This window comes from Branchiostoma floridae, chromosome 5 (genome assembly GCF_000003815.2).
Source record: "Branchiostoma floridae strain S238N-H82 chromosome 5, Bfl_VNyyK, whole genome shotgun sequence".
Lineage (NCBI taxonomy): Eukaryota > Metazoa > Chordata > Leptocardii > Amphioxiformes > Branchiostomatidae > Branchiostoma > Branchiostoma floridae.
This window is the reverse complement of record NC_049983.1, coordinates 19,847,639-19,863,418: the sequence shown is the minus strand read 5'-3', so window position 1 is coordinate 19,863,418 and position 15,780 is coordinate 19,847,639. Positions and strand designations below refer to the sequence as shown.

Genomic DNA, 15,780 nt, shown 5'->3' with positions numbered 1-15,780 from the left:
AGGGCCCAACTGTAAGGCTGTGGAGAAGTTTGATGATTCCCTGCAACATCTGCTTGGATGTTAGCACTTGCTACGACTGCGTTTAGGATAAATCTGACTGAAGAAAATGTTACTATTTACTGTTTAATAGACCCGCATTTTCACACCTCTTTTTTTTTCCGCGGGTTACTTTACCGGTAGTAAAATCGACAAGGAGGCTCAGGGATTCTCCTAATGTCGACTGATTAGAATCACTGAGCACGACTGAATATCGTGATTTATCTGTAACGCCTGCATCAATGACTGCTACTACCGTGCCTTTGGGAGAGATCATGACGAGATAAAGAACATTTTACCAACATAAAAAAACTGTTAAATCGCGAACTAAACAACAGACAACTTGAACACAGACCGAAAAGCTAACCTTCTTGGCGAAGGTAACTATAAGTGTTATCAAGGCTTTAGAAAAGTGTCACAGCTGAAAGAACTGAACGGCCTATATTTTCAAGACTTCTTGAAGTACTAAACATGACAACACAGACTCCATGTTTTGAAGACTCAAACATACCGTGTGACTTACCGGTGTCAAAGGTTCGCAGACGCCGGGTGCACGCTTTTGCATGTTAATGTACTGGTTGAACCGGTTACATTTTGAACCAAGGGAAGAGGCATGTGGCGTTTTAAAAGGGATTGGGCCGGGCATTTGCCAACACAGTTTCACTGAGGAACTTTCAAAGAACCTATCAGGTGAACAACCTGCTATTGAAAAGAAAATAATACTATAGGGAACGTTCATACAACATGTAAGGGTGTGTCCATGCAATTCCTTCAACACACACACACCAACAAAAACTGTATAAATGAAGACATTTATTGCACATTTCGCTACAAGGTCACAACAAAACATGTTGAACAGATACAGATAATGATTTGATCGGTTCCTCCGGCGTCCTTTCGATTCGCGGTTGCTGAGAGACAAGGTTTTAAGTTTCCTCGTGTGAGTTGTATATTTAAACCGATTGGCGGGAACTAGAATGAGCTGCTTGCCATTCTTATTTTTATTAGTTGACCAGAAATATATGTAAGATACTCTGAAATTCATAAGTCTTTGTGTTGAGATCGACGGCTGCATCTTAAAACTTGAGATTAAGTTCTCTTTTGAAACCTTCGGTGTGTTTGCTCCCAAGACGACAAGATATACTTGCCCTTACCCTAAGAATTGAATGAAACGTTTACCGCAAAAGAACAACGATAGCAGTCGCCGTGTGTTATGCTTAGTATGTAGTTCAAAGGTTCCTCAGTGTGGGAATTTTATGTTTTCATCACCTGCTTCTATCGATACTACTATTTACAGAAAGCTAGTTGGTGCGTTTACTTAGAAATGTGAACTATAAACCTTGCAAACACTTTGAAGTTGTGAATACTATCAACAACAAGGTACTTAGAGTTTAATAAAATTAAAAATAATGTTTTCATGATCTTCAAACCTATTTCTGCCGATGTATATCAGTTGATAAACATAGATGTTGCTTTGCCTATTGTGTTTTATTGTGACTTGGTAATGTTGCTATGATTTCCCCCTGGCTTGATAATAGTATATTCCACGCGTTGACGCGTACTTATAACATCATGAGCACGAACAAGTCTGAACACCTAGCGAACTACGACACGGTACTTGTCTGTAGTAAGAACTGCTGTCCACTATGCTGCGTCTGCTCCTGTCCCTGACCTTGGTGGCAGCTGCCTGGTGCGCGCCTGGCATTGCCCCCGCTGCCAAGGCAGTACCGGCAAATAAATTGTCTACAACGGTCACCGCGCAAGGTAAGAGACCCCCTTAAAATAGATACTGCTATTCAATAGATACTGTATTTGTCTTGCATCCGAGAATTTATTGTTGGTAATTTTGATCGTGATACAATGAACAGAATGCAGAGCACACGGCGTGACCCTACCGGCAAATAAAGATAAAAAGAAATGTGCCCAGGTCAGTATTGAGGTCAGCATAAAAATAATCTCACAGATGGTACAACAGTTTATTGTGTGTATTTTTCGCCACTAGGGTGTTTCTACCTGGGAAACCACTATCGGCCAGGAGAGGTTGTACTTTCTGAGCCAGGATGCTATGGCCGCACCTATACTTGTGAGGCGTCTGGCATTCAAGGTCACGGTATACCCGGAGATGACTGTGAGTAACTTTTTAAAAACTTTTTGTTTTGCATATTGTCGGCAGTTAACGTGAACGTATACCAACAGCGAAAGAAAAAACGATGTGATCATGATGTACAATAAAAAAATAATAATACACACTGTGAATCTTGAATATACAACATATGGTACCTGTACATATTTATACGCAATGTTCCATATTTGGGATGCTGTAGCGCACCAACAATCGGAATGGCCACACGTGTAAATTCTAACAATGCAGTATCTCTAGGTAGACAGACTTCTACAAACGTTTCCTTTGGCATTCATTAATTTGATAATGGATAGCTACATGTATAGGTCAGTTGAACACAACGAAGGTTACATCGTGGATAGCAGAACAAGAGACATGTTTGTTGTGCTGGAACGCGTTATGTTGGAACAAAGTGACGCGTGTTTCCCATATCCATCTTGTCTGACAGGTTGCACACATGATGGGAATTATTATGATGACGGCGAGTTTTTCTTCGACAGTGCTGGAAAACTTTGTAGCTGTTTCGGTAACTCCGCCGAGAAGCCTGTACCCGCATCTTGTGGACGTACGTACCATGCAATAAATATGTTGAAATGTCGAAATCCAAAAGTTTCGATTAATTAAGTTTTTTTTGTGTGTGTGTGTTATTGGTATTTTGCTTCTGTTAGCTTCCCCTTACATTTTGACAACAACAACCCATGTTGTTATCGCACTTAAAGTTAACTGTTTATTGACTTCGTGCTTGAATTTGATTGGTTACAGTTGACATCGACGTCATCTCAGGGTGAGGAGAATAAACAAACGGCTGTGTGGGTTCATCGATCCAACATGGCGTCACGATATGCTGAAACAGCGGCCAATGTCACCCAATAAAGAAATAAATGCATATTCTTTGTGAATTTTTCACTGTCCCTGGTTCAGATGTGTAGTTGTTGAAGTCAAACTAACTGAAATGAATATGTTTCAAGGCCTTTATTTATAGTATAAAAGTTTCAAAATATGTTTTGTTTCAAAATATGATTTGGAAATCTATGGCCGGGAAAGGTGCAATAACCCAAGCCTTACATGTATGAAATACAACTCAACTCTTTTGATATTTATAGGTAACGATATCATTCTAACGACCGAAGTATACAGGTAAGGTAATAAGTTAATAAGTAAGTAAGCCAAAGTTCAGCGGTCACTACCTTCAACTGCGCTGTCCTAAATCAAGCACAGGTAGTGCATTTCTACATCCATGAAACAGGTAAGCGTAATAGTTCTATCAATGAAAAGATGAAAGTTGAATCTCTACTTCTGGATAAATCAAATTTACTTCAGACGTTTCAAACGACCTCCGTCGTTCTTCTTCAGTGAAATAAAAATAAAAGTTTACAACTCTGAGGAATAAAGAATACTTCTTACGTTCTAAATAAACAAAAAAGGTAACGGCTAAGGTGTTCTAAAGTAAACATGGTAGGTAACTACAGAGGTGTTCTAAACAGCTGTTCTAAATAAACAAAAAGGTAACTGACAAAGGTTCTTAGATACATTCTAGCAAAATAAGAAAGGCTAAAAAGGGATATATATTACGAGCGCATTCGATCGATCGTAGATATTCACAATCGAAAGGGGGGGCTGAGAAAGGGGGGGCTGAGAAAGGGGGGGCTGAGAACTGACCTTTCCAGTGCTTGGAATGATGTTTTAAAGTAAATGATGGTTTTATTGATATATAGACACTTGTTATCATTATATCCCTTTTTAGCCTTTCTTATTTTGCTAGAATGTATCTAAGAACCTTTGTCAGTTACCTTTTTGTTTATTTAGAACACTGTTTAGAACACCTCTGTAGTTACCTACCATGTTTACTTTAGAACACCTTAGCCGTTACCTTTTTTGTTTATTTAGAACGTAAGAAGTATTCTTTATTCCTCAGTGTTGTAAACTTTTATTTTTATTTCACTGAAGAAGAACGACGGAGGTCGTTTGAAACGTCTGAAGTAAATTTGATTTATCCAGAAGTAGAGATTCAACTTTCATCTTTTCATTATATTCCTGGATGTATAATCTTCACAAACGTATCAAAGTTCTATCAATATTCATTTTTGAATCAGGCTATCACAATTTGAAATGCCTTCAGAATACTAGCAGCGGAAAGCAACCGCCATTTACAGGGATGTTTAGCAGGCGGAAGAAAACAAGCTGCATCTTCGGTTCAGTTACACACAGCAAACATCTATTTGATATTCTTAGCAGCAGTTGAGTAAAGAGTGTGGGTAGAACATAATCTACTCTAATGGAGGATATAGTGCACGATATGCACAACATCATCGCTAGACAGCGAACTTTGGACTCATGGTCTCGTGCAACGCTCGAATGCATAAACCGCGAATTGTGTCTGAGCAAGGGGGAGGGGCAGCTCATAACCTTTGGACGCATTGGTTTATAGTCTAGAGACCTGTAATGAGCTTATATTTCATGTTCGTTCGAACTCATACATTATTTGGCAAATCAAACTTTCCCTTATGTTGGATGATAGGAATCAGTAATGTGAGATGGAGTCCCTGGTTGAAGAACTGACCTGTCCAGTGTGCCTGGACCTGTATGAACAGCCGGTACTCCTGCCCTGTGCACACAGCCTGTGTAAGAGGTGTGCTGGCCAAGTTTTTGTCTCCAGGAAGCCCCATTCACAACATGCTTGGCAAGGCATGGCACCTAAGGTAACGTAGAACATAACTCCCATAACAACACAACACGATTTGCTAATTCAAAACCATGGGTAACGTTGAATGCCAAAACCCAACTCATTATTTCACTTCAAAAATATGAAGCAAGATGTACCCGCTCATCCTGCTATATATAATTTGTAGCTATGTATACATTTGTATCTGAATTATGTCAATAAACCTGAACAAAACAAATGAAATATGTCATGTCAATCCACCCATCAATGTTATCGGCTTTGCATGCTTGTACATGTTCTCATAGGAACAGCACGTGTGTCCCAGCTGCAGACACGAGTTCCAACTTCCCGGACTTGGAGCGGACGGACTTCGCAAAAACACTACGCTGCAGAACATCGTCGACCGCTACCGGAAAGCAAAGAACAACACAGCGGTCCCAAAAGCGGTTCCCTGTGAGATGTGCGACGGTGAGCCACCGGCCGATGCCGTGAAAACCTGCCTGGTCTGTGACACCTCCTATTGTGAAGCATGCTTATCGAAATACCATCCCATGAAAGCAGGGCTCGCCAGACACGCACTGATTGAAGCATCGGCAGCAACTCCCAAAGTGCTGATGTGTACAGACCACGTTCAGGAGAAGGTAGGGTTGACGAAACTCATAACTACCCCCGTGAAATATGCGAGAGTCAATTGGTATATTGTTTATGGTTTGTCTGTTTGTATATGTACGTCCACATACATTGGTCAGCATAACTCAATAAGCTATAGATATGGGTTGTGATAATGTTTCGTTTCGTCTTATAAGAGTTAGTGACTTCGAAGCGTTTGCATTGTATTTGCCCCTGCGGTATTTACCTAATCAATTCAGATGATATACTGACATCTCCTTACTAAATGTCATCCAGAGCGACAGCAGGATCATTCTCATCCCTGATTACCTTTCCTCAGGTGAACATGTACTGTAAGACAGACGAGTGTCTTGTCTGCTCTCTGTGCAAACTGGTTGGAAAACACAAGGACCACGAGGTCGCCGCAGTGTCGGACACTTTCCATCAGAAGAAGGTGATTAGACCGTTGAGTGATTAGTAGAAATAGTTACAGTCATAAACAGCAATCGAGCTACATGAGTGGTGGTATGACACATTCCAATATAAGAAGGTAATTATATCTATCTAAGTCACTGACAAGTGTATTCATGATACAGGTACAAGGGAGGTGTTATAACACAGAATTTATCACTTTATCACACCATTAATTTCATCTTTGTGGCCTTGTGTAGGAATCTATTGGCGGACGAGTCGCGGGTCTGATTCAGCAAAACGCTGAAGTCGAGTGTTTCGTGGGTAAGATCCAGGAGACGATGACCAAAGCTGGGGTAAGTCTGTTGCTGTATTTCTCTAAACGTTAGATATATTAAGCCAGCAGTGTAAACAAAATATTACTTTCAGCTTGAGGATGCACTTCTAAACCCTTTGATTTTCATCATGCAGCAAAATTGTGCTGGCATTCAATGGCGAGTGGAAGCGTTCGCTCAATCCCTGACAACTGCTATCATGAAGAGGAAAAATGAGCTCCAAATGAGGGTCGCCATGGAGAAGGATCAGAAGCTGAAAACTTTAGGCCAGCAGCTCGGCCAGTGGACAGACACCGGGACCGGCATCTCAGCTGCCATTACAGAGGCTGAAGCACTTCTGAATGAAGAGGACCCCATCACTTTTCTACAGGTACCAGAGCGCTAATTTTGTACAAGAAGTTTTACTGTGGTATTGCTTATGCCACTCTGCTACAAAGCATTATATCATTGAATAAGGTTTAAGTCCATTTTCAGAATATTCAGGATTAAATGCAATGCGAAATGACGGACTGTGGGATATATGTTATTGATTAGAAATGGTCACAGTTACGTAAGAATGGGGTTGATACAAGCGATAGTTCTGCTACACTTACATGTACTTGTACTAAAGTGTATTTTGTGACTTTTTTTCACCAATTACATTTTAAGTTACCATGCGTGTTTGCATGCAAAACAATGGATGAAAAACTTTTAATACGAAAGATGAATATATTTATGTCTCTTTATCTTCTAGGCATCTAAGGTAGTGGAAGACAGGTAAGATCATTGATTATGCAGCACGTAACGTACGACTACACATAACTACATTTAGATAAACTGTACCAGTTTCCAATTCATTACCTACAACGTTTGGACATTTGACATGTAAGAACTTTTCATTCCATGAAGCCAAAATGAAAGATTGATTTATGTAGATTTTTTTTATACTTTTTTGCATCGTTAGTTGATACCAATAACATGAACGGAAAGTGGTCTGAGGAATTGTGTTGTTGTATTGCCAGGATCGCTACCTTCAAATTCTTGGAGAAACGCAAGCTGAAGACCACTGAGCAGTTTATCCACAACACCCTTGGGGTCTCCGACCTAGAACAAAGGGTGTCGTCACTGGACTTTATGAAAGGTTTGTTCTGTAATTTTATATTGACCTATTGACCAACATTGTTGCAAAATGTTCTATTTACATGTCCGATAGACAATTTACTACAACTGTGAAGTTGGTTCAGCATGCTAGCGGACTTTCCCCATTCAGCTCCAGAACCGCCAAGGATCCTGACCCAGCAGTGCACGGCTGGTCGTGACTACATCACTGTCCGCTGGGCTGCAGGGGGAAAGACGCCTGTCGACACGTACAAAATTTGGTATGGAAAATCAGACCAGGGCACAGGGTGGCAGCAGACGGTTTCCTCCACTTTCACATCTCTCGCAATTCAGAAGTTGGAGGAGAACACCTCGTATGCAGTTGTTGTTGTCGCTAAGAACGCCAAGGGAACCGCATCATCCCAACGAGTGGACATCAAAACAAGACGTGGTGATAATATTTTTTTTTCTGTTGTGCACTAATGTAGTACCTTTTAAGCTTCTTTCTGTTAATAATCATAAAGTGTAGTAAAGGGTATACAAATATACCAGCTGAAAATGAACCACTATTGCCTCAGAATCGGTCGGTTGGGTAAAAATTTCACTGTCATATAGCTGCTGATCAAAGCTATCCATACATGACTATTTCATAGTGCGTAAAATCTATCTCTTTTTAATTGACCCTCTCAAAACGTAAAATTCATATCTCATATTGTTTATTTGACTGATTGATACCTAAGTCAGATTGTCAGACAATAACTCATGATGAACCATTATTGTTTGATCATTTTGCACAGAGATTGGCACAAAATTGCCTCTCCCTTCCCGAGAAATACTAGCAATTGAATTTTGAATATGAATATTATCTTCACAGAAGCAGGCGTTTAATACGTTTATCTGTACACATTCGATGACATGAAAATTGCTTGCTAATGCTGACCATTTTATCTCATTTCAGGCCAGCTGCAGTTCAAACTTGACAGAAATACGTATCAACCCTCAATGGTCGTTGCGGATGATGGCATGTCTGTCACTTGCCCTCAAAGCGTTAGTCAAGGGTTTAGATCCAACCGCGGCTACAACCAATCATCATTCTCAGGCTACTACCAAACACGCCAAGGCCAACCACTTACAGGTGTATTGGGTAATGTTGCCATTGATAAGGGGCGGCACTATTGGGAGGTAGATGTAAAAGGTAGCTCTAATTTTGGGTTGGGTGTAGCCTATCGTGGCTCGCCTGAGGACAGTTGGACTGGGACGGATGACTGTGACATCGTGGAACAATGCATGATGTATGCATGTTATTTGTCCCAAGAGCATGTTTACGAAATTTCTTGCACTTGGATGAACGGGTGCGCTCCTATGCAGTCGCCACATGGGCCTATGGATCATTTGTATCAGGTTGGGTTGCGGGCTAAGGCGATGTCGCCTGGGGCGATAGCGAGTCAGAGGATGCCTTCTGTCTATGGATCGAATATTCACAGGCCAGCTGCAGCTACTTGTAGCTTTGCCGACGTTACTACTACTAGTAACGTTATATCTCAGCAGTACGCGTCGGGGGCTGCGACGTATAGAGGATTAGGACAAACTGTTCAACCCAAGCAACCTTCATATGGCCAATTGACAAAGGTAGGTATCGTACTTGACTACGATGGTGGTTCTATCTCGTATTATGATCAGCACCACAACCTCATCAAGTCTCAGACCCAACAGTTTTCCGAACCGGTTTATCCCTGTCTTGACGTGAAGGATCAGGGAGGCATCCTCAGTCTGGTGCAGGACTAGCTGTGTTTGGCCTGAGGTTTTGAAGTAATTGACGAGGTAATGATGGGTTAACTACTATGCGTTATGTCTTTTGTCCACATTCTAAACTTGAATGCATATCTGGAAAAGGATTTCTAAATTTTCTACCCCTTAGCGTAATTGCTATAAAATTAGGAATGCAGAAATTTGAGCTAATTAAAATGATGTGTTTTGTGAAGAGAGAATTTAGTTTGAGTCCAACTCTGAGTCCAACTAATGTAATTGCATTGTATGGTGGTGCACATTACTCCACATAGGTGGCACTTTATTGCATTTGCTTTATCTATGAAAGTTACTGATCATGGTGGTTTCTTGTTATTGTATGACAGTTGTGTAAAGTGTGATAACTGTGTACCATTAATTTGTCAATTTATTGTACAATGGCTGGATTATGTTTTATGCTTGGAGTAATTTTGTCCTGTTAACCAAATCGTATAGGGTTTGAATAGTGGGTATACATTCCTGGTAGGGTACTTCAGTGCTTTCATTTGTAGATCTCACTATTTAGCAGTGTTTCACTCGATCAGACGAACCAAGATTTTAGCCTGAAACGGCCCCAGTGGCCATATTTTGGTACATGTATTACGAAATAAATTAATCTTTGAGGCTTACATATTACTAAATGTAACGTTACTATTTGTATTGTAGGGAACATTGATATGTACTGAAAATGTACTAATTGTTATTACCATTGTAGGGGGCACTGATATGAACTGATGTGTATGTCACAGTAAAGCCTATGTGTCTACGTAAAAACGTCTGCCGGTCTTTTATTGTGTGTTTGTTGTCCTCGCTTTCATTGGAGCAAAGAACTAAACGGTGGTAACGTTAAGAAGCTGGGCATGGTCCAATTTTTTTTTTTTAATTGATCAAGTTGATCGCTGAGATTTTGGAAGTTATACATCTCCACTTAGAGAACGTTATTTAACGTTATGTGGCAATGGGAGCATACAAAGTAGGGTAATAAGTACATTAGTAGCATTAACATTATAACGTTAGCTAATAACGTTATTATGTTTTCCGATATATCAGTTTTAAGTGTAACGTTACGGCATACATTCGCTTATTTTGCAGCTATTTGTATGATTTACATCATGGTTGGAAACTTTAGTTTTTGAAACGGCCGAAAATCGGACGCGCGCGTGGATGTCATCCATATAATGACATCAACATGGCCTAAGGCCACAGCAAGTAAATTTTATGGAGAGTTATACAGAGTTAAAAAATAATGAGATAGCGCGGAAAAAAACAAGATGGGTAAAAAACCCAATTGCAAGATGGCCATATATTCAAAATAGACACCATAAACGTCGTAACAAGATCTGAAGTGACAAAACGTGGCATCACAACTAACAAGGCATTCATTCCTGTATTAAAAAAGTGACCAAGTGTAGTAAAAGTGATACTACTGTGGTACACTGGTATCACTTGCCAAGCTGGCAACTACATTCATGTCTTCCACATTGGTGCCACTTTTACAACAATGTTTACAACACTTCTACAAGTATGTTTATAAGGCTACAACACAACATGTTTGCCTAATTTTGGTCTATCTAATCCCCGAAGAGGAAAAAAATATTGTTTTTTTCTGAAATCATGCGATGATTAATGAGCGCGCTGATGTCATCCATAAAATGTACTTGCTGTGGCCTAACCCTGACACTCAAGGCAGCGCTCTGATTGGCTACATGCCGAGCGGTCAATGTACCAAAACTTCCTGGTAGTTCCTATACACGGTACGTGTCACAGCAGTGTTACCGCCCCAAGCCAAGTGCACCGTCCCAAATCGCTCAGCACTGTATTGCACAATTTTACAGCTCAGTTTTACATGTATCAAGCAGGTAAGGGTGAGGATTTTATTAACATTCGTTGAGGAATCAGTCGGTACACTTTCTCTGTAACTTGCTAGGCAGCAGACTGAATGTTGCGTTAGAATGCATCAGCACCATTGTGACGAAAACAAATATGGCGGTAACAGTCTTTGACTTAGAGCATTGCCTGGCCTCAGGTTTTGCATGTGGAAATCCGTAATATGATAAGCTGTATGTTCATTCGCATCTTCTACCTTCTTTGAAGAAGTTACATCAGAATGTATGAAGATTAGTTACTTACAACGTCTATTGCTTTTAGTGCAATAATGTCTCCGCTGGACTCATGGCTCATCTTATTGAAACATTACACTAGCCCGAATTGCTAGTGACACTGATCCCAATCTGGCGAGAAGCACATGTTCCACTTTCAGAGTTGGCACCCTTCCCCCAGTTGGCTCAGGGTTTAATTCAGGGGTGTCCCCCCAGAGCCGAGGAGTGGCTTGTGAATACCCTTGAAACGGTCTGGTATCCAGGTATCAGGCAAACTATGAATGGCTGCGGGTTTACTGAAAAAGTTGGGCTATCTACCTGGGAAGGGAAGCTGCCCCTGTTTATCACCCCAAGATTATGTAAGGAGGTGTTGTCCTTTAATGGAATCTCAAGAAAAACAGGGTATGCTTGTGGCTACTTCAGGGGAATCCATTGGTTGCAATCTGCCCTTATAGTCTTTTGTACTCTTAATGTAATTTTTTCCTTTGTAATGTGCTTTTTTCCAGTCCTGGTAGACTTGCTCCTTACTGCTGCCCAATAGAATTAAGGTGTGCCTTCAGTCCAGCCTTTCCACAGCTGGGATGGGACTGCCATTGACCCACTTTCTCCTCAAGGCGAACAAAGAAGTTTCATTAGAGGCCAAATCCCCATGCATGTCCTTTGGGCCCATAATATGGAAATGATTGCAAAGTAGATGGTCATGTTTTTCCATAAACCCATGGCTGTGCAAGGGGAGGGTGGCATGTTGTGGCTGGTCATGAGTTACAGTTGGAGTAATAAGCTTGTAAAATGTAGGAACCTGATGAGAGAGGCCAGATGCCATCATGGAGTCCCTTGCTGAAGAACTGACCTGTCCGGTGTGTCTGGACCTGTACGAACAGCCGGTACTCCTGCCCTGTGCACACAGCCTGTGTAAAAGATGCGCCAGCACATTCTTTGCTGAAGCCTTGAAGAGACCCTCTGAACAACCTGCTGAGGAATGGAAGGCCCCCAAGGTAAGTTTTACATAGAAACTAGGTTTCCGGAAAAGGTGGACTAGTGCGGGCTTACCTCAGTAGGCCCAAGGCTTTCTGAGCCCCAAGGCTGTGCATGGAGAGAGGTTTAGCCTGTAATGGAATTTCCTGCTTCAATTCCTGTTACATTGTTTTTACATTTATGGTCTTGTAATCTAGGATTTTTTTTACCCATGTTGTTCTTATTTTTGCACTTTCACATTCAATTTTGAATCTGATTTTCTTTGCCTGATGCAAATAAACCATGCCCCGTGTCGACAGCATATTCAGTGCCCCAGCTGCAGATATGAGTTCCCACTTCCCGACCTCAGAGTGGACGGACTACGTAAAAACACCACACTGCAGAACATCGTCGACCGCTACCGGGAATCAAAGAATAACACAGCGGTTCCCTGCCAGATGTGCGACAAAGAGCCACCAAACAACGCAGTGAAAACCTGCCTGGTCTGTGACAACTCCTACTGTGAGACGTGTTTGGTGGCTTTCCACCCAATGAAGGGAGGCCTAGCAAGGCATACACTGGCAGATGCATCAGCAGCAACTCCCAAAGCACCGATAAGCTCTGAACATCAACCTGATATGGAGAAGGTATGACTTCCTCTGCAAAGTCAACATTTAGTACAGGTACAGCGACTAATGAGTCTACCATGCAATTTACAAAGGACAAAAATAAGATGGAAGTAGAAGTTAGGGTCTTCTCCATTATTTTTCGGCATTGTCTCAGTGTCAGTGATAGTGTTGCACCTGAATAACTTAGCTAGTAATATTATGTGCATCCAATGGCTTTCCAAGTAGACGTAATCAGGATTACACAATCACATTTGCAATTAATTAATGAAAATATGGCCATCAACATGATACAGTGTCTTCTCACCTCAACAGATTTGATGTGTGTGTGTGTCATATTTTCCTTTCAGGTTGGAAAAAACGAAGACCAAGGGGCTGCAGCAGGGCCGGACACATTCCAACAGAAGCAGGTCATACTAGAAAAGCAAAATAATACATTGAATACAGCATATTTCTCTCCCTCCATATGCAAAAATGGACTTTATCAAAGTTAATTCAAGGACGTTATCTGAAATGTCATTGGTTACTTCAGCACATGGAATATTCCAACATTTCTGCCCTGAAAAATGAATCTTTCTGATTGAGCCCTCCAAAAGAACTCAATAAAAGGCCTGCATGAGGCCTGTCTGTCATGAACAACAGAGTTGTCTGGAGGAACTTTATAGTCTCACCTGATGGATGAACTGAACTGAACTGAACTGAAGTAAGAAATGAAGAAAAGTGCCTGGAGGTATTTACCTATTCAACAACTGTACCGAATATCAGGGGTGATAAGTTGGCTGCAAAATGATGAAATGGGATGAAATATGGTAATTGAAAAAGAAATTAGCAAGTAAGAACATTTTAAGATACTAGTAGCATTTCTAAAAAAAAGAGATGTACAAAGACTCCCACTGACAGATAACAATGTGACTGAACTTCACTGCAAAATGATTAAGTCAAGCTACCTTGAACCGACCAATTGTCAGCCATTATCAGGCAAATCTGTGTGACATTTTGGTGAACAAACCCCCAAAACTAATATGATTATTCTTACTGTTTCATTTCTTTATCCTTTACAGACAAAAAAGCAGCCTGACATCTATTCCACCTTGTGGACCCTTGACCATAACCATCTGAAGATAGGGGTAGACTATGACCTTGACCTATATGTACGTATGACTTTTCCTCATTGTTAATATCTTGTCAATTGTCTTAATGTTTCGGGTACAACTAAACAGCCTCTTGACTTCAATAAGATCTTAACTAAAATGTCCATTTCGACAAATTTAAGTGTCATTACCAACAGAGACTTGAATTTACTACTCTATACATTCATGTTACTAATGTCTTGTGGCATTTTGCAGTGTCCTTTTTATTGCTGTTGTCACAAAGTCAGCATTGAAATAAGTTGTACTTACATTTTTCTTTTGTCCACTTTTGTATAGGGCGAGAAACTCTTCCCCTTTGTGAGTCGAGACAACTTGGAACAAATCCCAACTTACAGAGGTGTGCATGAGGAAATGTCTTGTGGTGACATAAAAAAGTCACCATGATACAATCTTAATATTAGTTGTATGTCAACATGAAAACATGTTGTTTATGCTGTCACGTCAGCATCTATTTACTACACTGTTGTCTTAATACTCATGTTATTATCAGGATAACTGTTGTGCTGCTCATTGAGTGTTGCACAAGAAAAGATTCCGTGCATTGGCAGTATTGTTAGAATTTGACAATTAGAACAAAGTCTTGATTCTTCATGTGTCAGTCTTGAAGTTTTAGCCTGGGTACCGTCCGAGTATAAGGAGCCCCGATAGAAATTGGATGGTAACGTTACCCAGGCTATTGAAGTTTGTCTTTTTCAAAAATTTCAATAGGTTTACCACAATTCTAAAGATGCCAATGAAGGTCCGGGGAAATTTTGAAATCTAGACCTACTGAAAAGCCATTTCCTGCACTTTCTGGGGCAAATATTGCTGATAGACTCACTAAGATTGAATGAAATGTCTATCAGTGAAAAATGCAAAAAAGTTTGAAAAAAAATCTTGGACATGAAAAAGTGGACCTTCCAGCGTGAAAAAGCGGACCTTTGAGCGGGTGTGGGGGTTCTTCCGAACCCCCCCTGGCTACTGGCATGTGGGCGATGTTTGCATATTTCTTCACTTCTACAGCCTTGCTCTTTAATATAGAAGGATAAATTAATCAATGTATGTTATTTCACTTTGTATAGCCTTTCTGAACTTCCTGGACAACTACGACGAAGACCAACCCGAGTATGTGACAGCAAAGGAGGAGAACAATGCTCGGGCATTCCTTAACCGTTGTCTTGATACGGAGGTGATGCAGGAGGCACATAACTTCCTGTGGAAGAAGGGTAAGGCAATCAGCTTCAGAAGATTTTAGACTTTAAATCCAATACAACAGACACTTTACGAATTTTATTACCCTTGTTAGATCTTTAAGGTTGAATTTTATCCTGTTCATCTATCTTTTTTTCAAATGGAACTTGAACTATGCCCCATCATTTCTGTATTACAGGATGTGTGCCTGAAACTAGAAATGGGTTCAAGGACATGTTATACAAGATGTGGTTCACACCCTACACCAGGACTCACAGCGACGGGGTTAAGAGGTACGTGTATTTAGTTTTTACTGACTCAAGGGTTGACAAAAGTGGCAATGAGAGACCTTCAATGCACTACCAGGCAGTAGGACCAATGGTGGCTACCAAGTTAGAGATGTTATTTGTTTTGTTTTATTCTGTTTGCTTGTTTTGTTTTGTTTTGTTTTGCACATCAAGGCTGCATGTTATTGTACAGGTTGTCAAACAAACTGATGTATTATTGCTAAGAAGAATGTAACCTTTGTGTCCATGCTAAATTCAACAGGCCCTCCACAGCATTTGAGCACACCTTTGTGGGAGAGACACACTGTCAGCACATGATGGGCTTCCACAACTGGCTCAGTTTCTATGACAAGGAGTGCCTGGGGAACATCCAACTCAACAGCTACTGTGTTAGTTGTGTGACATTCTGTAAGCATTGTACCTACAGAGAGCTAGATTAAAGGGTTAATGCCCCGG

General features: G+C 40.8%; 3 protein-coding genes across 4 annotated transcripts in view; all 3 read left to right on the top strand.

Moving 5' to 3' along the window:
- Nucleotides 1–1,592: 1,592 nt before the first annotated feature.
- On the top strand, nt 1,593–3,044 carry LOC118416118. 2 transcript variants are annotated; one of them, XM_035821191.1, is made up of 4 exons: nt 1,593–1,800; nt 2,039–2,164; nt 2,659–2,723; nt 2,921–3,044. In XM_035821191.1, exons 1-4 carry the CDS (start codon nt 1,683–1,685, stop codon nt 3,029–3,031), a joined length of 420 nt encoding a protein of 139 aa, XP_035677084.1. In that variant the 5' UTR covers nt 1,593–1,682; the 3' UTR covers nt 3,032–3,044. The 2 variants fall into 2 exon arrangements, with proteins under 2 accessions (XP_035677084.1, XP_035677085.1); XM_035821192.1 differs by having other exon boundaries at nt 1,602–1,800; nt 2,607–2,723.
- A 1,648-nt stretch (nt 3,045–4,692) lies between these two features.
- Nucleotides 4,693–9,037, top strand: LOC118416248 (probable E3 ubiquitin-protein ligase MID2). Its single transcript, XM_035821334.1, has 9 exons — nt 4,693–4,857; nt 5,126–5,461; nt 5,770–5,883; nt 6,101–6,196; nt 6,312–6,545; nt 6,909–6,931; nt 7,177–7,295; nt 7,425–7,703; nt 8,886–9,037. The coding sequence occupies exons 1-9, from the start codon at nt 4,693–4,695 to the stop codon at nt 9,035–9,037; spliced, it is 1,518 nt and encodes a 505-aa protein (XP_035677227.1).
- Nucleotides 9,038–10,779: 1,742 nt separating this feature from the next.
- Nucleotides 10,780–15,780, top strand: part of LOC118415795 (poly(U)-specific endoribonuclease homolog) — an 8,589-nt gene continuing 3,588 nt past the window's right edge. The window contains exons 1-9 of the mRNA XM_035820621.1: nt 10,780–10,896; nt 11,932–12,131; nt 12,411–12,737; nt 13,067–13,126; nt 13,778–13,867; nt 14,144–14,204; nt 14,929–15,072; nt 15,237–15,330; nt 15,587–15,713. Of these exons, the coding sequence (XP_035676514.1) occupies nt 11,961–12,131; nt 12,411–12,737; nt 13,067–13,126; nt 13,778–13,867; nt 14,144–14,204; nt 14,929–15,072; nt 15,237–15,330; nt 15,587–15,713 (1,074 nt within the window). The 5' untranslated portion in view covers nt 10,780–10,896; nt 11,932–11,960. The remainder of the gene's footprint in view (nt 10,897–11,931; nt 12,132–12,410; nt 12,738–13,066; nt 13,127–13,777; nt 13,868–14,143; nt 14,205–14,928; nt 15,073–15,236; nt 15,331–15,586; nt 15,714–15,780) is intronic.

Excerpts from the sequence above, each read along its gene's own strand:
- LOC118416248 (XM_035821334.1), top strand. The coding sequence starts at position 4,693 with ATGGAGTCCCTGGTTGAAGAACTGACCTGTCCAGTGTGCCTGGACCTG. Across the intron at positions 6,197-6,311 it reads AGACGATGACCAAAGCTGGG|CAAAATTGTGCTGGCATTCA; the intron begins GTAAGTCTGTTG and ends TTCATCATGCAG. Across the intron at positions 7,296-7,424 it reads GTCACTGGACTTTATGAAAG|CTCCAGAACCGCCAAGGATC; the intron begins GTTTGTTCTGTA and ends TTCCCCATTCAG.
- LOC118416118 (XM_035821191.1), top strand. The coding sequence starts at position 1,683 with ATGCTGCGTCTGCTCCTGTCCCTGACCTTGGTGGCAGCTGCCTGGTGC. Across the intron at positions 1,801-2,038 it reads TACAACGGTCACCGCGCAAG|GGTGTTTCTACCTGGGAAAC; the intron begins GTAAGAGACCCC and ends TTTCGCCACTAG. Across the intron at positions 2,724-2,920 it reads TGTACCCGCATCTTGTGGAC|TTGACATCGACGTCATCTCA; the intron begins GTACGTACCATG and ends GATTGGTTACAG.